This window comes from Agrilus planipennis, unplaced genomic scaffold (assembly GCF_000699045.2).
Source record: "Agrilus planipennis isolate EAB-ADULT unplaced genomic scaffold, Apla_2.0 scaffold123, whole genome shotgun sequence".
NCBI lineage: Eukaryota > Metazoa > Arthropoda > Insecta > Coleoptera > Buprestidae > Agrilus > Agrilus planipennis.
The window spans coordinates 511,645-534,089 of record NW_020438894.1 but is presented as its reverse complement, the minus strand read 5'-3'; the positions used below and the strand labels follow the sequence as shown (position 1 = coordinate 534,089).

Sequence of the window (22,445 nt, the reverse complement as noted above, 5' to 3'; positions counted from 1 at the left end):
TTCCTTATTGTTACTAGCAAATCCTTAGATTACGAACAATAGTGCCTGTTTGTGGAAGTTGGCCGAATCAATTTCAACGCAATAAAGGAACTAGATCAAGGTTATTAGGTATACAATATATACAATACAAGACATTCAAATGCATTGTAAATAGCTAGGTGTGTGTAACTTTTACGAGGGTCATTTTTAAATAATAATAGTCTTGACTTGTATACGTATTATCAAAAAAGGGTAAACAAAATAATCCTATATCGAGGAATATATTAAGAATTAAAGGAAAAGTTGGGGAAAATTAAAAGGACAATTAAAGTTTTAGAACTCTATTATTTACGATTACCTGATAGGTTTTATGGTAACCTTCATGGACCTTTGCTATTATAAATCGGTGGCACTTTTCTGTGTAGGAAACTCACCATGCGGCGTGACTATCGTATAAGACTCAATCCCGGCCGCTTTATTGAGACTCATACTAGCGTACTAACATTGATGAAGTTAAAATTAAAGCATGGAAAGGTTGCTCTGTAAATAGTACGTAACTGTGTGGACATAATCATTAATCACGTTTCAATAATACTTTAGTAAGCGTGATCTAAATATAACTTTCGTTAATTTCACTTACAGGTATAACTAAAATGTGCAGCAAATGTATGAAACCTTGTTTTGGGCTGTCGATTTATTAAAAGATGGTGGAGCAAACTTTTGATTTAACATCATAATTTCCATTTGCTTTATCTCCGTTTAGAAACGAATTTGAAACAGAATCGCTCCAGATTCTGTTTCATACAAGAATTTTGTTTATTTTAACTTGGATTAGCATTTCATATATGTACACGATAACTAAGCAATTATGAGGAAAGCGAAAACTACAGATAAGCACGAAAAATTCCTAGTTGAAATCTGTGTATAGTCATAATTTTTACTTATCATTACAAAGTTTTCTGACGTTTTAGCTACACGTGCAATCTACACACTTTAGTTTAGGCAGATACTATAAGTACGTATTTAAACTGTTCATTTTGATGCTGTTTTTGAATTTTTCACAAATTATTACAATACGTACCTATAATGAGAACATTATGATACAACGCCCTCATACCATGTAAAAGTTGAAATAATAATTAAACTTTTGTGTAAGTATAATGTTTTATTGTTCTCAAAGTGATAATGCGAAACGAAAATAAAAATTATTTTTATTAATTTATACATACAAAAACCGCTAATAAAACGCACCCTCAACCCAGGACTATTTTCAGGCGCGCCTAGGCGGAGTGAAAGAATCGATTTATTCGAATTTAATGGATCTTTAGTATGAGTCATTAATCAACTAAAACGGACTACTCGATTTCGTGAAAATCTAATAAAATCAGTTTGCTTTTGTTGCGCTAAACAAAAGCGAGTCATAAAATAGAATCATTGTTGTCAGCTTATATTTCGTAGTGGTATTAATAGCGTTCTAGTAAATTTCTCTAATAACCTTTCGACCTTGAATTACTATCTAGTATCGTATACAGAAAAAGTATAATCTACAATGACGTAGCGTAGGTGAATGAATTGCAAACATGCGTATCACAAGCAAAACTATTCAACGAGTAAATATTACCACGATTGGGAGCATTTTTACGTTTTTCTCCCGGTTATGGTCAGATCATATCAAACAGAAAAAAGGAACAAACCCCTTTCCCGCGAGATAACCTGCTTCCCAAAAGCCCAGCGGTCTATAAGGTCAAGCTGCTAAAGAGTTTTAATAGTAAACATCATAGCTTCATGTTTCTGAAGGTGTCCTATGATCCTACCTCTCCTGCTCCTTATTGACTTTCTTAGCGCTCTTTCTTCTCAATTTATTAACCGAAATTGTATCTCGTTCTAAAATTGCGATAAAATAATTATGATTTCTATTGAGTAACTGTGATTTATCTTTAGTAAGGCAAACTATGCAAAATGATTTACGACATTTTAATCTCACATCTTTATTGGTTGTCGATAAACTAGAACTACATACAGATCATCGCTCAGAACTCATTGTCAACTCCAAAAGAACGATTAAAATTGAGAAATGTAGTCATTCTTTCAACATTTTTCCTGATAATTAATATATGTTGGTACCTAATAACTATTATTTACATATACATAGTTACTTCATATCACCACAATGTTATTAATATTGCTTTAAAAATTGATTAATTTCATGAACGTCCAGCTGACAAGGACGATTGTAGATTATCGCTGGCTGGGGACCATAACATTGACAAAATTTGAATGCATAAATATGTATCAATATTTGAAGTGGAGTCACATGTGAAACAATGCCATCAGGTTATCACAAACAAAATAAACTTACCGTGACACGGGAATCAATGAAAGTGGCCCTGACCGTCCACGCGATTCTCGGTTGTTCCAATCGCGACCGAGTTTACTCCTCTTCCGACGAATAAATTTTGTGTTTTTTTTTATTTCTCGAATTAGAATTTACTTGCCGATACTTATTACTGTTGTTTTGTTGTTGAAACAAAATAACGTCACAGTCAGTCAATCGCAGAGCAGTTTCGACCCAGCGAACATTCGGTTACTCACCAACTGGCGCGAACCGTTTTCAAGTTACGTAACTTCACATCGACGGCGTAGGAGGCGACGTCGAGAGATATAAAACCTTGTCCATATTATAGTAGCACCGAATGTGTGTACTGTATAGGTATACGCACGAATGTATAGTGTAACGATTCTACGAAGGTCACAAGCTATTTAAAAAGAAAATTCCCTGCTTACATCGTGCCTGCCTTAATTATAGTTTGTTAATAAGGTCCCAAACGACGCTCGATCGACGCCTTTTGCTGCCGAATGAGACGCGTAACAACTAGGTCACTAGTATGCGCTAAAATCAACTTCGTGAGTACCACTAATCTTTATGAACTGTGCCACGTACATATGTAGATGCATAGACTTCCTTAATAAATTACAATGCAGCGTTGAAGTAATGTGTCGTAAATATTTACAAATTAAAATTTGTACATGTATATCTGCATGTGCTGATGAAAGTGCAACGTTCCTTGATAAACTGCACAATTGTTTATCAATTAGTTCAACAGTCGAGAAAAAGACGTGTTAGAGACGAAATGAGATATCGATCTGAAATTCGTATCCGCATATTATACGCAAATAGCAAACGGTCCATAGAGGAATGAGAAAAACTGCTGCGTCAACTTCTCTTCGATCGAGATAGAGAAAAATCAACGCAATAGAAATTTGGAACGACGGGGGTCTTTTCCCAGACCCATTCAGAATAAGTTTAGGTAAAGATAGGACTGGCAATAAACCGTTAATTGTGATCAGGATTCCCTGTACCTTGTAGCGAATGAGTTAGCTCTGTACCTTCATGTTGAATGAGTATCTACGAGTATTGCACATAACTAGGACAACTGTGAAACGAACGGTAATACGATTTTAGCTAATGCACTAATATTGCATTTAATATAGCTGTGTGATAATGGTACGCCTTTTAACCAAATTTATAGGATTTGGGGTACCAGTATTATAACTCCTAAGGAAGGAAAGACGGATCTGTTCGATTTTTTTACTTTTTATGGTATGACAAGTGTATTTTTATATTTTCGCTATAATAAAAAAAGTAATAAGTAAAAAATATGTACATATGTATGTGTATACCCATATCTCTGTATACGTATGTTCCCCAAAGTGTTATACATAAATAATTCGACATCCTTATGCAAAGTCAGTACAGAACATACGTATGTATGTATAAAAGCCCTAGTCAAAATGTTATTTATTACCTATTGTAAACATAATTAAATTACAGTTGTAAAAAACGAAAGAATCAGAAAACGTACGTATTATGTCCGTACCTTCTACAGTATCAGTGCTCATATCCGATATGATCTGTACCTACGAAATGGTTGGCATTTCCTGTTGCTTATAATTTTTGAATATTAATACATCCTTTCGAGAAACAAATACATTTCATTCGTTTGTTTCAATGTGAGTACGCGATCGGCTAATTCCTTTAATTGCTTCGCTACACCACCTATCGGCGATGAGCCATAAATAGTCGTTATATTTAGATATATTTTCAATTATATTAATTTTAATAAACTACCAAAAGTGTGTAATTGTTACTGCTGATACTGCCCTTATAAGGTTAAAGACGTATCAAATGGTAAGTAAATATCAGTGAAAGTTTTTTTCCATCTAACTGTAATTGTAACTTATTTAAAACATCTAATTATAGATACGATAAATAAAAAATTGGAGTTTTTCATCAAAAATCACTCATCTCTTGACGTGTCGAGAGTGTTTAAATGTCAATATTCGGCCGTCCTAGGATTGCAGACAGGATGTGGCTTAACGTCTGCTGCCGAAATCGTTACGTTAAATTAGGCCGCGTTACGGAGGAACCCTGATTCGCACGTGTGACAACCGTTCAAATATTAATTTTCCCGGTTTAATAAGTTTGCAATCAGTTTTTATTACAAGTTTGGATCCATGTAAGTTACGCAATCAAGTGTACTTGCGTTCACAGAGGTAGCTCTCCGTACGCTCAGCATATGATATCGTTGTACGTACTTATCACTTACCTATAACAGACGAAGTTTTAGTAAACGTGTAGGCATACCTAAGCTGTTTAGGCTTATATAGAGGCTCTGAACTAGAAATCTAGCCACATTATAGAGTTAGACGATTTAAATGTCTTGTATTTAAGTGCTTTTTTTTGACGTAATTGATGTAAAAGTTAACAAGAGGCTTCTCTGCAGCATTTCCATTCTTGAATCAAATCCGTCGCGGCATAACGAACTCTGTTTTTGTTCATCGACATTGCATGTAACGCATGTAGAAGAAGAAGAAGAAGAATGGTTTAACAGGGATACAGGACAAATACCTCCGCTGGAGGCCAGGTATGTCGTCAGTGACGTGATATACTTTGACGATCTGTGTGTTCGACTGATCCAACTTCCATCCGACAGAACGCTGCCTACATTCCTCGGAAGCTCAATGTGCTTTTTGCCAATCCGAGCAACTGCTTCCCATAGTCAAAAGTTACTTCAACCACTTGCACATTTATACTGCTAAAGAGAAAATGTTCCATTATTATTTTCAAGATTATGATACTTGGAGGAATTCCATGGAACCGTTCGTCCCCATGTCGTTAATTGATATATAAATGTAATAATGTAACTTTTGAATACATATTGAGAAAAATAACATTTTAAACGACTTTTCCTTTTTGTTTGGGCTAAAGACATAAGAAACTAGCCTCCCGGCAATTTAATTATCTATCTTTAAAATGTTCCATTGATTGATTCAGGCAAACTTTGATTCAAATAGATTGAAATAGCAAAGTCCTTTCGTTAAATATCAAGTGTAACAGTTCGTTATCCTTGTAGAACTAACTAAATATACTGATTGTTTAAAGATAATAAAATTAACATTAAAACACTCTTAACTGTCGCAGTTAGCGGCAAATGCCTAAAGATGGCGATATACTGCCAGTTAGTTTAAATTTCACTTACATCTGGATTTGCAAGTTGTAAATGAAGCAGATGCGTACATTTTAGTTGCCAGTATGTTATAAGTAAAAAGTAACATAATCGTTACGTTTATTATCATTTGTGGCAGCAATCAAATCACACCAAACTTCACTGCCTGCGTCGTAAATGTCTTGTCTAAATTACCAATGTCAGTTTGTCGTAAAATTGGAGTCAATTACCTTCCAGTAGTTTAAATTATAGCAGTTGTGAATAAGCTTATATGCAGTAAAGTAGATGTTTATGTGTGAACCGGCGTCTTTTAAGTTGTTAAAGGCGAAATGTAAAATATGCCGAGAAACTTGCGTTCAAAGGAGCTGCGAATGTTTTACAACTTGCTCAAAATGTGCATAAATATTTTTTATCGCCCAAGGCTAACCGTTTAAAACTCAATTTGTTTTGAAGCTGTGCTATTAATTCGTGCTTAAAAATTCACAGTTATGACGAGTGTGTTGAGAAGCTGTAACATTTGCTTGACATTTGCCTAATGGAACGGGCACAGCTCGCCGGTATCCGAGCTTTTTTCGCTGCTTTGATCTTCGTCCGTCGCATTGAAAATAACAAAAAAAAAACGAAAATAACTTAGTTGCAACTAATTCTTACACCTATACAGGGAATCCCAGAAGTAGTGTCGAGTAAACGTAGGAACGTACAGAACCTCAAGGACTATCTGGAACATCCCTCGTGGACGACAATAATTAACTTTACTTTTCTAGCGTGAATTTTGTTTCAGTGTGTGAGCTCAAACAATAAACTGCCTCAAACGCTGTTCGATAATTGATAATCCCTCATAGTGCTCATATTGACTGTATCAATGAGAATTTAATATTTAAAAATCATTGAGAAATATGCTAGACAAAAAAAAACAACCAAGTCACTCCATAAGTGTTGAATATGCATATAGAAGAGGCAGTTAAATTTTGTTATTAGGTGCTGTACAACGAACGAAAGTTATCAATGTAGAAATAGCGTAGTTTTGAATCGGCGCTTATAACAGGGTGGCTTCTGTGGGAACCGTTCCATCGCCTTATAAATCAAATGCTCGTTAACGCCGGTGCCCTCCCACTCGGCCACGGCAGCAAAAGGACGAGTTGAAAAAAGAAAAATCGAGCTGTTGGTTGTGTTGTTTGCTGCATGAATCAAAGGCGGCTCGCCGTTGTTGTTTTGGCGGCGGCATCAGTTCTGTCAACGCGATAACTGGTCCATGTAATTTGACGCTAGATTCCGAACGGGTCGCGGTTAGTTAATGAAAAGCTAAGCGTCTTAACTTATTAGCAATTTTGCTTGACTTAAGGCAAAGACAGACTGGGACCAGAGCACGATCGACGGCGGCGACGGGATGACTCGGTGGCCTTTTAATTGGGTTATATTTGCACATAAAGAACAACGATGAGTAAAGGACCGTACTCAATAATTTTTCTATCCCTATTAGAGCGCATTTTGAGATTTCCAAACTGGTGGTCAGCTTCTTTTGCATGGGACAAAGGTGGGACCTCACCGTTGTAGACTTTACACGCCCCATATAACTCAGGACGCTTTGAGTTCTCTGATAAAATATAAGTACATGCACCAAGAGAGGAAAAATAAAGAATGCTTTCATTTTCTTCCGTTTTTACCACCGCTAAAATGGACTAGGATTTTCAACGCATGCTCATGGTTAACCCATGCCTTAAGTGTTTCATTTTATTTGACAATTTTACAGTGCATTTCACACTTGTATTATTGGACTATTGGTTGTAGATTTTTATTCCGATAAGTAAACAGCAAATACCTAAACAGAATTGAAGCAAACGATGAAAATTAGTGTTTTTGTATATCAGAGCAGTTTACGTCCTTCCATTTACAGTATTTTACTTTTTATTATTGATTGGCTTTTAGCCAAATTGGATGTTACCGAATACATATCTATGTATTTTGTAAGTCCAAATTATGTTTATGTATTCTTTCTTTATTGTATTACACGGTAATATTCCACTTTCTCTCCTCCAGGAGCCAATATTTCTCAAAATTTAAAAATAGATTTCCAACAGCTTTCCACACCAACACTTTTTGTGTATTTGTTTAAAGAGCTGCTCAGGATGTTTTCTCTGGTTATAAAACTCGTTCTCTTTGTTTGAAGATGCAACATTTACCGGTAATTAAGACTTTAAAAATAAAACCAACGACCTCCGTATACGTACAAACAAATACATGTTTCGGCAATCACAAGACACGAATGTAATAATAGCTGTGTAATGTTGATGTCTTTGCATCTTTTCCATAGGAGGTGCCGTATTTATCCTTCAATAATGCCTCCATACACATACCACAACAGCCAAACACTTATACATATGTATACATACATACATACATACATACATGTATATTGGCTTTCACTGTTCATTAATAGCAGATACTACGGCGGAAATAAGGTCATTGCTAAAATTACCCTTCTGCTATAAAATGATTTCTTCTACATGGAAATGTTGAATCATTCATTATTTTTTTAACTTTTATTCCTCCACAAATAAACACAACATAAGTGCATAATAATAGGGAACAACTGTCTTGTAGTTTATCTAATTTTCATTATCTGGGGAGAAATTGGTCGTAGAATATAAATAACGAAGTCACATAGTTTCCATACTTTTTATTAGAAAACTTGGCAATTGCTGCGCTATACACCGTGGCTTCACTAGAATTCTCAAAATGAATTTCAACTAACGTAAGGTGGTGACATAGTTTTATATTAATAGTACCAATAGGATCCAGCTTTAAGAAGGCAAGAAAAAGATTGAGTTTTTTCGATTGCTTAACATAGTTTCGAGAAATACTGGTAGATATGTGCTGTATGGCGCTCTATAATAATGACCAATCAGTTCCTAATCGTGTCTCCAAAAGATACTGAAATTAGAAATATGGATAGGTCCTAGGTTTGCTTTCATTTATTTTTGTTGTGAAAAATTTGCAATATCGGTATAGGTAATTAAAATAAATAAACATACTTTACGTCTAATTTTAGAAATGCTCCAACAAAAATATGTATGCATAAGAAGTAAAGTTATTCAAAAATCTACCTTTTGATAAAGCTTTCACTTGTCCCTATATTGGCTTCGGATCACATTTAACAGTAAAGCATCTGTAAACGGCGACACACTGTCACTTATTTGATATATGAATATATAAATAGGAGTAAGTAGATTATTTGGTGTAAAGGCCAAGAGATACAATGCATCCCCTTCAAACAGAATTAAATCAGCGTAATCTTTATCCACAATAGACGAGTGCGATCCTGTAAAATGTTTAGCCGTAGGCACCTATCAGGATGTTTCTTGTATAATTACATGCGTGTTAATAGTTAAAACAAGGATATTTTGGTATTGCGGATTGGGATCAAAGAACCCAGCCAGACATTCCGGTACCGCTACGGTGGTCCATCAGTTCGCGACCTACCTACGTGCAAGCTCCACACTCAGCTCGTACTAAAACGCACACACGTCCATATTGCCTATTGTTGTGTATGTATTTGCAGAGCGCTTACTTATGTGGCCAAAACCCACATTTCGCTTAATTAGATACCGTAACTCTGCAATCGTGTACAAATTAATGATGTCACAATTTAAATCGTTTTTGGACAAATTAGAAAAAGAAGCAAACGAAAAATGAAGGCGATACAGTAAGATGAGAATAAAATCGTATTTTTTAGTCGGTTGTTAGAAATGCTAGACGCAATAGGCATGAAGCATATAACATGGCATCAATCACATTTTACAGACATAACTTCCAATTTTTGAAATTCTTGTCGAGGCTCTGATCATTTAGATAAGGATTAGGAAATAACGATGGTTAAAGCACATGTTGGTTCCACAGTTTCGTACTTACCTTGTTGTAAATGCTTTTACGAAAATACTTGTTACTCGTTTTTTTAGTTTTTCATACTTAGGACTCATTAGCAACTAAACGTAAATATACCTCAAAGGTACAGCTTTAAGTTCTGACGTCACTAGTTGGTGTAACGTTTAAATACCTCAAACACAAAAGTCACTTTCGGAATAGATAACCAACCTAAGCGTGGTGGTAACTAATGCAATGCAATGTAAAGCACTAATGAAGCGACGCAAGACGACGCTGAACGTCCTCGTCCACGTCTCTCGTCATTGCTTTCAAGCGTGCGTCCGTCAAATGATAACGATGCTGCCTGTTCTACTGACGATACAATCTTAAATGTTATGTTTGTTTTTTTTTAAATGCTCCCACATGTGAGCCGCGATATGTAATAAATTACGGACGTTTTGGAGTAACTTGGTTGATTGCCAGTAAGAGTTGTAAGAGCGCGCGAATTGGTTAGTTTCGGTTCGGGTTGTGTTTATAGTGGTGCGAAATTATGTGACCGAATTATGAATACTGCAGACAGTTGTACAAGAACTGCTACAGTAAGTAAACATACCATTTGATACGAATCATTACGTTTTATTTAATGCCTGCCTATTTTGTGAGATTATCTGTAATTTGTAACGCGCAACTAACCTCCGCCAGAGCAGCTGACTTTGTTTTTGAGAAATGGCTTACACTTTAATCCGAAATAAATACAATATTGTTATTAATTTTTTCCTTTACATACAGATCAAAAAGCTTGCTCTGCAGTACACAATAAAAACGTGTTTGGTTTTGAAAATTCAAGACATGATTCAACGCATGCTTAGGTCATGTTTCGAATTAGTTCTTTATTCCCTGTCTTAATGAATCAAATCTTCAAAAATAGTCTGTATCTTGTACACTCCCGTGATTGAATTTATCTAAAATAGGATTATAATGAATTATTCACATCATGTTGAAACGATCACAACTTTTTCTTATTTAAAAGAAGGAATTTCTCTTTCAAAGGTTTCACTGCTGCGATTTCCTGCACGGCGTTTTCATTGGTGACATGATTTATTTTGTCTGTACTGCGGTTCTGTAAGGGTGTAAAACATGGACGGTGAGGGCGGCGGAAAAGGAAATTTTACAATGTTTGAAATGTGGTGTTACAGGCGAATGATGTGGATTCCGTGGATAGAGAAGGTTAGAAATGAGGAGATGTTAGAAAGAGTAGGAATACAGAAGACGCTATAGAAATCAATAAGAAATAGGCAAGATAGGTTGGTAGGACACCTTTTCAGGCATGAAGGGGTAGCTAGAGACATATCAGAGGCATAAACAGGGGTTAAGAGGAGTAGAAGTACATCTACATTAGATTATTGTTCATAAATACTTAAGGATGTGAGTTGCTCTAGTTAGACTCAGGATAGGAAAGAGTGGAGGTGCGGGTCCAACTAGTTTAGGGACTGACCCTATGATAACGATCAATCGGTTTCCTTTTTATGTCTGGCAAATGAAAACGAGTGTTAACATTTAATGATGGTATTAGTATTAGTTAGGAAAAGTATCCTTAAACTATAAATTTATTTTGAGCTAATCCAGTATCTAAAATTAGGCGTCTTTTTGCACTTTAAAAATATGTTTCATTAAAAATTAAATGTAGCTGATTTGATGTCCGTCGAAGTCGTATTTTTTTATGGCAACAGTTTGTAGTCCTTTGGCACAAAATTAGACAACTACCTTCTGTGCATAGGTACTCTACCAATGTAATGCATGAGAAAACAATACAATAAGAAAATATTGAGGCGGTTGTCTACTGTTTTCTAACTACTGACTAATAGATAGGTATCCAAGTATAAAAAATGAGAAGAGATCCAGAATAAATTCTAAACTGTTCTGAAACCAATTGGCAATTCCAGCATTTTTTTGCTAAATGATATTTGTAAATTTCTTAGGTATGTTTTAACTTATATAAGTAAATATTTCGTTTGCTCGACACTCGATAAAAGGAACCTTGGAAAGCAACTATTTTAAACATTTTTGGCAAACGCAATACGTTTAGAGTTGTCTATGATAATGACCTTCGTTCGAGCATTTTTTTGATGAATGTCAGTATATGAGTGTTATTTTCAGTTTTAAAAGATGTTCTGGGGTTTTGGCCTCATTCGATCATTTTACAGTTTTCAGACTTACTACCGGGTTTGCATGTTTCTATAGCCTATGTATTATAACCGAATTAGATTGCGAGACATTCGTGAAAACTCCTAACAAGGAAGTACTGAACGAAAGGTAGACTCACAGAAGGCTTGGGAACCATCACCTAGAGTACAAGGGAGAAGTGCTAAAATGTCACGTCATTTAGCTTGTCTCTGTTCAGGTATAAAAAAGGGCTTAGTGCATAAACAGGGTTGACATACGTCATTTTTTATAAAAACAGAAAGATACGTTTGGCATGTTTGAACACAATCACCGCAAACCGGCCTCCCTACTTTAGATTCATTGATGATATGTCGATGACTTCGATATTTAATTTCTAGGCCTTGTACGTTAGGTGGTGTTATCTGCAGTAATTCATTGAAGTTAATACACCGCTCAATGTTTCTGAATTGTTAAATTGTTTTAAAAAATTGATCTACCTACGCCAATTCTACTTGACTAGCTGGAGCAATTGTTGCTTGAGAAACAATAACAAGTTATCCGGTAAAAACTTTTTGTTTTTTATGCGCTTATACCGTTTAACGGCCGTCAATGGCTATTTGTAAATTAATTGTCGTTTTACTGTCTGTTTACAACTGATTTTCTGGCAGGATATACAAACAGAGCGGTCAGATGCTCCATGATTCATTTTTGCGGTCATGCCGGTGGTAGTAAAAATGTCGATTTTAATCAAAACCTTACCGTCATGTTTTTCTTTTAGTTATGTCTACTGATGGAATCGTCAGTTGCGTATAAAGAACAGAGCCACATTTAAGTTGGAGAAGAGAAGATGAGTAACTGGACAGATTCTGACCAGATTTTTCTGAAAATGTACCTACTCTTGTGATAACAAAATTGAAACTGTAAAGGAAAGCAAAAATGTTACGTACCTATCTTTGAAAACAGATCCAATTTTTTACCATCATTGTCCGAAGACTTGGACACACACTTCCACTCCATCTCATCCAGAGCCAATCTTCTAATTTCCTGAAAACTTGAATATCCCACATCCCTAACTATTTGTAAACAGTAATGTATTCTCTTCTTCAACTGTCTCTCTTCACTTTTGTTTCTGCTTCTAGTGTATGTCCAACTGGCTCTTCACATCTTGATACACCATATTTGAAATCTCTAATTTTTCCTTTTTCGCTACGCTCACCGCCCATGTTTCGTACCCTTACAGAGCCGTGCTCTTTGGAAAGATCATTTTCATAAGACAATCATGATAACATGAGGAATTTTGTCGACGCAACTGATAATGACAAACGTGACAAACATGGATAAGTACAAGCAAAGCAGCAAAGACAGCTTGTACTTTTTTCAATCCCTACTCCTTTTAGTTGAGCTTAAATTGTTAATTTTGTTAGTCGTTACCTTTTGGACTATACCTTGTACTTCGGAAATCCATTAATTGTGTCCATCTTTCTTGTTGTAGGAAGAAATAAAATTGGAAGTTGTCAATAATGACTGTACTAGTGAAGAAACAATTAAAAAAGAAACCAAAATATCGCCTGTGATATCCTTCTTTAGAAAATGTAAGTATTCTATAATCCAAGGAAAATTTAAATGTGGCACTATTTATGTAGAAAGAAAAAAATCTTTTCATTTGAAAAATTATTTTCAGTTAGAAGAAAAGAAGCACCTAGTAAAAAGTGCTTGGTGGAAGATGCGGATCCTATGGTACAGTTTTATATAAGTAAGTGAATTCCATACTTATTCTTTCTGCTTTTATCTTTGTCATACTAATATTACAAAAAAGGTAAATTTTGTTTTTGTTTATTTGTGTGTAGGTAGTAGATAATCTGTGGAACTGCTGAACTGATTCTAAAAATTCTTCAACTAACAAAGAGCTACGTTATTTCCGAGTAATATGGGATATATTTTATTTTAATAAAATTAATTTTTAAATTCGAAATGCCAATATTTGCAAATCAAATACGCTGCTTGGCTAATTTATCGGAGGGGCGCTGACCAAATAGTTGGCGTATGCATCTATGCAGAGAAGTATCGATGTGATGTCCTAATTATTTTCCTAGAGAAGTTAGTCCTTTACATTTAGATTTAAAAATCTGGCGTTATGTCTTTGTATTTCTTATTGTTTAATAAAATGCTAAAAGGTTAATTTCAACAGTACGTACAATTATTGTCTATCAAAAATGCACGGTTCACAGGTTTTATTTATAAAAGCTTAAAACAAATTCTTTCATTATTTTTTTGTTTATGCCCATCCAAACTTTTTCAAAATCAATGGAATATATCATGGCTCGACATCTGCTGTCTATTCAGTAAACACTATGAAAGCTGTTCCTCTATATGCGTACAACAACACGCTCACGACTGCCGAAGCTTCGTAAAGGCGAGTGTTCGGTAGATGTCATGACATTGTAGAGTTTAAAAAATTAAAGCGGCTCAAAATTTCGTAAAGTAATTAACAAAGAGGTATTGGAAGCGTACTGATCTACTAAAAGTACCAACAATTTCGGGATGCTTTATTCGACTAGTAATAACTAATTAGTTCTCCTAATAAAAATGTTCATTTTGATTCTCCCGATGTATGTAATTATTAATCAGTTTTCCACGTCGTTCGGAACATTAATTCTTATGGGAATTAGATGAATAGAATAAATTATGGGTATGTACTTAAGACAACAGTATTTTCATAAAAAATGATGTCTTACAATATTTATAATTCTACTAATGAAACGCACGGTTTATAGGGTTTGTTAATTAAAATTTTCTATTTCTACATTCGAATTTTTGCGTTAGTTTATTTTCAGGACCATGAATAAATGATTATCTTGATTTTTTTTTATTTACGTTACCACAGGTGGCCATCTACCCCTGTAGTTGCTCTAGCGGGGCAGGGTGGTGATATGCAAACGCAATTACACCGCTTTGCCGTAGGGATTAATTTCACACGAACTGAACTCTAATCCCGTTTTCGCGGATTACGATAATGGAAAATATTCGTTTTAAATTACAACCATACCTAGCTACGTCTGTATCCGTTAAGACTCTGTGCCTATCACTACTGCTCCTGTATTGGGATAGTTTTAAAAATAAATAAAAGCTAGCAACTTCTGTTTTTATTGCAAAAATTATGCAGATATTTAGATTATAGTATCTACCTGATAAAAAAAGAATATTATCGAAAGATAGCAAAAGTCAAATCGCCTAGCTCCAAAAACTGTCAAATAAAATAGGCCTAGAAATCAGTCTCTTTTGAGAAGGCAAAATACACCGCTAACATCAAAATAGCACCCAAGTGGATGACCATGAAGCGAGAGTAGGGAGAAATTTAAATATCTGGTAGAGTTGATAGAAAACAATTTAACAGAAAAAGAAGTAATGAAGTCGAAAATCAATGACATGAATTTAGCGTACATACTAACCATGGACATCTACAATAACGGGAAGATCTCGACCAACACAAAACTAACACATTACCAGACAGTAATCCGTTCTGAAACCTTTGGTTCATCACCAGAGGACGAGTTATTCCGTTTATGAGTTATATTTCAAAATGGAAAAGATCTCAGACACTAACTGAAACAGGAGAGCTATTTTCTTTAGACATACCTGCCTATAGAACGGAACCAGAAAGATTAACCAGACAGATAGGGATGTTCTTTAAGACCAAGAAGTCAAAAGTATGCTGGCACCATAAAGTAAAAAAGACCTGGAAGAAATGGGAATAAAAGCAGTGGATATCGGTCATAGACAAGCATAAAGACATGTAATCAAGTAAATGAAGGGCGTCAGAGGCAAATTAGACTTCTCAAACTCAAACATCGTCGATGGAGCAAAGGAGGAAAATGGAGAGTGGAAACATGAGGATGGCTAGGTGAAGGGCAAAGTCCAAAACTCGCTGAAATCGAACTAGCGTGGCCCAAAGACGGTCTAAACGAACAACGTGGGAATTAATAATGTAGGTACTTAAATGCATATAGATAATTTTGAATCTCCATAAGCAATAATAAATAGAGAACAAGAAATTAATTTTTTTTCTACATCTTAAAGCATTTGTTGGTTATTTTTTGTTATTCTATGTCTACGATTTCCATTGATGTAGAAAGACTGCCACCTACCAGTTAAATTTGATGTTCTACATTCGAAGCAAATATGTTTATAGATGTATGCAAACACGAATCTTTGAATAAAACGATAACGTTTCATTGTCATGTCGACGTTCAAAACTACTTAAGATTCTTCCAAGTGTAAAGAGTCGCGAGACGCGCGTTGTTAAATGCACCATCCATAATGCAGTACAGATGTTGGCCTTGGATCCGTCACAGAAGCCATAACATAAGATATGGTTACTAGGAGACGAGAATCTCTGTATAAAACGTTTATTTGGGCCATTGTCTCTGAATGTGATTCAAAGTTATTATTATAGGTATTAGAATATTCTGGTAAAGTTTTACAACTGTTGGAGTAAAGCGCAAGTTTTTCTTATCCGGAAAGAGATCAGTCGTTAAAATAGAACCGTAGATACTTGAAGGAAAATAGTCCTTGTGATGGAAGACAAGGATAATGAAGAGTACCTACCTACTTTCGTATAATAATTATATCGGCAGTAAATTGTTATGTTTTTTTGCAACGAAAATGTGTTTTCGCTATTACCAAAACAGTTTAGTATAACATGTAAAGTCTTGCGATAATATAATAAGGTGAAGGTAAGTCTCGGTTATATTCCTTTAGATTCAGTTTTGGTTTCACTCCGATAAATTTTACTGAAATGTTTCACTCGACGATCCTTTTGATGCTATTTGAACCGTAACAAACGGATTTGTGGAGTTTATATACTGCAAAGTGATGGACGGAGGTGGCGAGGATCAGTGCCGACTGAAATTCAACAGCGCGAACAAGGCATATTATCATAATCGCGCGCCCAAAATGTAAAGAGGGCTCAAGCTTTAATATTCCTTTAAAATGCAAATTGAGGTATAAAAAAGCCATTAGTTGCTAAAATAAAAAACAATATTCAAAATTAAAATTTATCGAAACCAGCGTATGTGGATCATAAATTCATCATACTTTCGATATTTTACCGATCAAACCGAAGTTGCTCCATGCAAGCAAGTTGATTAACATCATGTTAATATGAATGTATATTCCCGTCTGTAGGCATTTACTACAAAATGTAGTATTTCGAATTCAAGTAATACCTTATCAATCACCATGAAATACTACGAAACTGTATTTCACGTCTTCATTAACATAGACTGCTTTAGAGACATAATTTAAAACTATATAATGTTTGTTGTTTTCTTATTCCGTTAGAGGGTTTATCTTTATTTGGATTTCATACGTATTGTTCTCCGACACCCCATTCAAGGTTAGTGGGTAAGCGCTAGCAGCCGAGCTCAATTCTAATTACTGCAAATTATTTGAGGAATTGTTCGAGTCTTTACTGCTTCGGAAATTCTGGTATGGACAGGATTATTGAATATCCTTCGGCGAACCTACACTGGCTCTCTACGTTCCCTTTCTCCATATCAAGTTGCTTTAATAAATTTTCATCGCATCAAAGGATTCAGATGCAATTAAATATTGTTTTGGTCGTATATATTAGATGCATAACGTGCGCTATTTTCTTATGCTTAGTTATTACTCATAACCTACTCTATAATGCATATTTATAAAGAAAGAACAACGGATAAAACAACAAACAATTAGCAAAAACGGAACAAATAAGGAAGGCATTATCAGAAACGTAAATTAATGTGTATTTCATTTTTTGTTTGTGATTTTTTTTAATTTGGCAGTTGTGTGTTTAATATTATTGTTCTTTTGAAATACAAACAAATAATTACTTTTATTATACATTTTTGATTACTAACATAAAAATAGAAGTCAGAGCTATTATTATTTCTTTTTAATTTTTGGTGGAGGAACCTGGCATAAATTGTCGTATACTTCTTCAATCTTTCGGAAAAAAGTTCTGTTTTCTTGTTTATAATGGAAAAGCTTTAGCACCGAAGCAGAAAGAAGAAGTTTAAGTAGCTTTTCCACGCGTTAACAATAACGTGCGATTGAAAATATAACACGCACGAGTTGACTACTTTTTAGCTGTCAAGAAAAAGCTCTCTCAAATTGTTTTTTAAAGCTGACGCGCGTTCTGTCGCCACAACCGCAACTGTTTTTATCATATTTTAATTTGTTTTGTCTTTTATACGTCGTTGTTTCATTTTTTCTTCCTCGTGCCTGTAATTCCCTCAAAGATATGAAATGTGTTGTATTAGAAATTGAAAGGTAGATAAATATTTAAATAAAACAAGAATATTTAAACGATAATGTATAATACAATATACTGCACAATTGTTTCGATCTATTCGGTCATTACTTTAAAGAGTATAGTAAATGTTAGTATAGATAAATAGATTAGAGGAAGTTATAAGTGAAATAAAAAAAAAATAAAAAAAACAGCTAATGGAAGAACATTTGACTTGGGTTCAGATAAAACGGAACGTAGGGACTTTTACGGCAAGGCAAGGACGAACCCTTGTTAGTTTCACACCTTTTGAAAAAAGTCTATGGAATAGCCACCTAAATATTCAAACTAAATAATGAATAAATAAACAAATATACGTACAATGGGGAAAATTACCTTTCGATCAGAATACTGTTATATACTCGTACGTTGATAATAGTCTTTCTTACATTATTTCCAACGACAATCCGGCGACCATTCGTTCCAGATTTATTTTATTAGCTATCTTTTGTTATTCGTACACTTGCCCATTCTTAAGCTTCACATCCATATTGTGATCTTAGGATAGGGCGATGTATAATCGAATTAACGTGACATTCTATGTGATGGGGTAACCGCTATCCAACACGAGTAGACTTATCTCATTCGTGAACCTCGACCTTCTGCATGATTACTTTCGGTTTTCTGGGATCGATGACCGTTTTTGCTGTCGTCCAAGTTGCGAAGATGTTGTGCTCGTATTTAATAATAGGTAATTTCCAATTTTTTGAAACGCTTTCGAATGAGATATATCTGCCTTATAATTCTCTCATTTTTAACTGTAATTATTTTAATCGTAACAAAATCAACTAAAGGTCCAGTTCGTCTCCTAAATGCATCCTTCAACTATCGTGAAAATGTCATTTTATAAAAACTGAAAATGATCAACTTTTTATTGTTGCATCAGCAGTATAAATAAGAGGCCGTCTGTGTAGTTCTATTCACTTCAAATATTTTGCCTGAACCTTTATGTGGAACTAAGCTGTAGTAATAAAAATAAGACGAGAAGTATAAGGCTGAAGAAAAGAGCGGCGACCGTAAAAAGAACAATCGAAGGGTAAGAATTTGGGATTGAAAGTGAAAAGTTAGTTTCTCCTTTAAAACAGAATAAAAGTAGTCGATTTTTGGGCCATTAAGCGAGAAAAGTAGCACCAAAATTGCTGTAGATGGCAGTAGTAGAGCCCCAAAGTGAAATTTACGGGTGTAAGCTCCGACAGTTTCCAATCAAAATTGCTTAATGTTGTACAAAAGTTATTCTTGTGAACGAAAGAAATTAAACATACTGATGTGTAATGCTTAACCGCGATAAAGAATATGTCACAGTTTATCAGATTCGATTTGGCTGATTGATGAAGCTTAATGTCACTAGTTTACATGCTAATTTAAATTATAAGCTTTTTATTGTCGTTTATTATGAAACTTTCAAACTGAACGAACGCACGTCGTCGCCGTTGGCGTCGTTGCTTAAAACGCGCTCTTTCGTGAGTTTAACAAAGGAAGAGAGGGCGTAGTCGATGGTGGGTTGCTAGGCAGCGGGAAAGCTTCGAAGACGGTGTTTCCTTTTCATTTCTCAGTCTAGTGTGGATGGGTAAATACCGTAGAAGTGTACTATAAAACAGATGACGATGCCATTGACAATTTAACTACGCCGTAGTAAGTTAAATGTCACTTTGGTGTATCATTGATGTTGTAACGTTGATGTTGACGCGACAGCGAACGGTATATTATAGAAATGTTATTTCACTAATTTTGCTGGATGGCATCCAGTTGCTCTTCTATTGCCGAGGACTTATCGATTTTCTAAGCGGAAATCCCTTGATACCACTGACGACGGCGGTCGCAATACATAATATACATGCACATACCTATTTATATACATAATATGTACATGCATTTGTGTTATCTGTACCCTAACCTATTGCTTGAATGACACGGTTTCATTGTTTGCCAAAATTAATTTGAGGTTGTTAAACTTGCTAATGTGAATTTTGATTTTTTTTTGCGAAAGATAAGAGAAAATATTTGAGAAACAGTTTTCAGAGCGGAAGTACAAAATAAACGTTCGAAATTTAAAAGAAGCTGAATCTTGACCACCATTTCTTGCCATTTTTTTTTTTGATTTTGAAAATAAAGAAATATAAATGTGAATAAAAAAACGTGTAAGGACATTGAAAGTATGTTTTCATGACGATGGGTGCATGCTTTAAATATCAAGATACTTTCTATAAAGTTTGTCATGTTAAAAGGATATGCAACAAGTTGATTATTTATCTTTACCAACATTGAAGCCTAGAAGTTTGAAAAAGGACTCGTCTGAATGATACAACCGATCCTTTCTGATGACAGACAAAGCTTTGACAGCGTAGATACCATTTATAGACGGTGTTGAAATGGCTTACTTATATGTACCTATCCAATAAATACAATTTGAAATTTATAATTTAATTTGGTAAACGGTATAAAAACAGCTGTTAAAAATTGTAGATAAACTTCTTGACAGCACCGATTGGTTTACGGGTAACTGCGGCAATAAGTAGTCAGATTAGTGTGTGTGCTTGGCGCCACAAAATTTGATTATTATGATATTGGGGAATTTTTAAAGAAAGCAGGCTTAATTTAGAGTGAGTATTTAGTTAGGGCTCATATTTGCAGGTTTACTTTAAAAATAAACCGTTTTTTCTTCGTGGACCGTCTGCGGACTTAATTTGCGTCAAATCGTTGCAAGTGATTTAGAAAAAATTCTGACCAATGTAAATATTTGGAAGTGATGGTCTACTTTTAGAAATCAAACTATCTCATTGAAAAGCATTGGATCCGGTCATTTGATGAATGTTATTGGTTTAATTATGAAATTATCCGTACCTAGTGGCTTGCTTGATATTGTGAAGCCTGAGTTTTAGCTAATGATGCTGGAAATCATAACAAATAAGCAGGAAGAAGACAGATATTATGACTATAAATGTGAATATGCCCGATAAAGTTTGACAATGTAGATAACAGTGACTTTTAGAAACAGAATAGACACTCATTCCTAGAAGTTCTCTCACTTAGGTGAAATAAATTGAATTCGAAATGTAAAAAAGACACTTGGAAACAAAGGAAGAAATGAATTAGCTGATTTATATTGTGTAGTAATATGTATAAATTGAAAAATATGAAATTCTTTAATTCAACTATTCTATTTATTTATTGGTTGCTAATCCAAAAACACTATAGGTACATTTACTGAAGTTTGGTGACCTATTAATGGATGATTTCAAGAAAATTGAACGTTTGTAACTCTAGATTCGAAGGTCTCCATCAGTCGAATGTTTCACATGCAGATAGATGTCATGATGAGGCTTAATTATTATTTTTCTCTACTATACTCTTTTAAATAAGGTAAAAATGAATACTTCTGTTTATATCTGCTGTAATAATACAAGAGAAAAAATCAAGATGATAAATTGAATAAGGCACCAGGAGGGTATAATCCCCAGCACTTTAATTTATTACCGTTTGGATTCGTGCGTACTAATAAAAAAAGGAATAAAATATGAAACTGTTTCACCTTAATAAAGAATGTCGTTTCGGACTCGTTTACAGAATTACGGAGTAAATATTTGAGGTGGCACCAACAAGTGAAGTAAGTATGTCAATTCTAATTGAATCCAAAGCCAATGGTGGTAAATTAAATATAGATAAATTACTCAAGTTTATCAAAACTAATAACCGATCAACTAAGGCCAAATAAAGAATTACCGCAAATAGACGCAAAAATAAAGAAGAAAAATTTTATCAAGACGGGTTAGTTGTGACCAGAGATGTATAGATAGGAAAAAGATTTGCAGTGATGAAAGTCGATACCTAATAAAGCCGATAAAATTTTTCGTCATAAATTCTCGTTACTGAGCAAGTTATTCGACAGCGTCCCGCAGCATTTCATTTAACGACTAAATTCTTGCTTTACACTTTCTCATTTGCATGCTGATTTATTCCGTTTTCTGTTGCGCCAAAGGAGATAACGTGTAAGCTCGATTAAATTTAATCCTTTATCCAAAAACAACCCTATCATCAGTCTCTATTTAGCCACTTTGTTGTAACAGGTTCAATTTCGGTCCTTTTTACGACATTGGATTGTTGCAATCTAAATAGGAAAACTAAACCCAGACCGACACTTTTCATATTTTGAACAAACGTTTAGATTCTACTATATTCATTGAACGACTGAAGGAATGAATGAATAGAATAATGAAAGAAGAACGTAGTGAAGATGCTAAGGAATGAGTAATACACATGACTTAAGGAGGTCAATGTGCTAATTATACCATTTATCCAAAACCCCTAAAAATAGTGAAACATTCTAATCGTATTCGAATAATTATTATGGAAAGTTGGTTCATGTCGCTCCAATTTAATATGATTACGGTAAAAGAGATTACTCACTATACCCGGTGCTGCCTGTGACATGACAGCCTTTCTAGCTTATAATTAACACTGCGATATGCGCGACGAGTATGTCAGTGAACGTGAACACATACAATAGGTACCTACCTACCTACCGACAATTGACTAACTGTCAGAGCAATCGTTTGACGGAGAGGCATTTATTTCCTAATCCTTTACGTCGATTGATTAATCACTCG

The 22,445-nt window shown here is 34.7% G+C and overlaps 1 protein-coding gene across 6 annotated transcripts in view; it reads left to right on the top strand.

Annotated features, from left to right (window-relative positions):
* The window catches only part of LOC108739386 (Kv channel-interacting protein 1), a 73,340-nt gene that overhangs the window by 2,835 nt on the left and 48,060 nt on the right, over positions 1-22,445 (top strand). The window contains exons 1-4 of one of the 6 annotated variants that reach the window (XM_025973070.1): positions 12,471-12,589; positions 12,650-12,906; positions 13,003-13,102; positions 13,192-13,263. In XM_025973070.1, coding sequence (XP_025828855.1) covers positions 12,826-12,906; positions 13,003-13,102; positions 13,192-13,263 — 253 coding nt within the window. In that variant the 5' untranslated portion in view covers positions 12,471-12,589; positions 12,650-12,825. Of the gene's footprint in view, positions 1-9,398; positions 9,947-12,470; positions 12,907-13,002; positions 13,103-13,191; positions 13,264-19,409; positions 19,474-22,445 lie in introns of those variants that run through there. The other 5 variants (XM_025973075.1, XM_025973071.1, XM_025973069.1 and 2 more) reach the window with 5 other exon arrangements.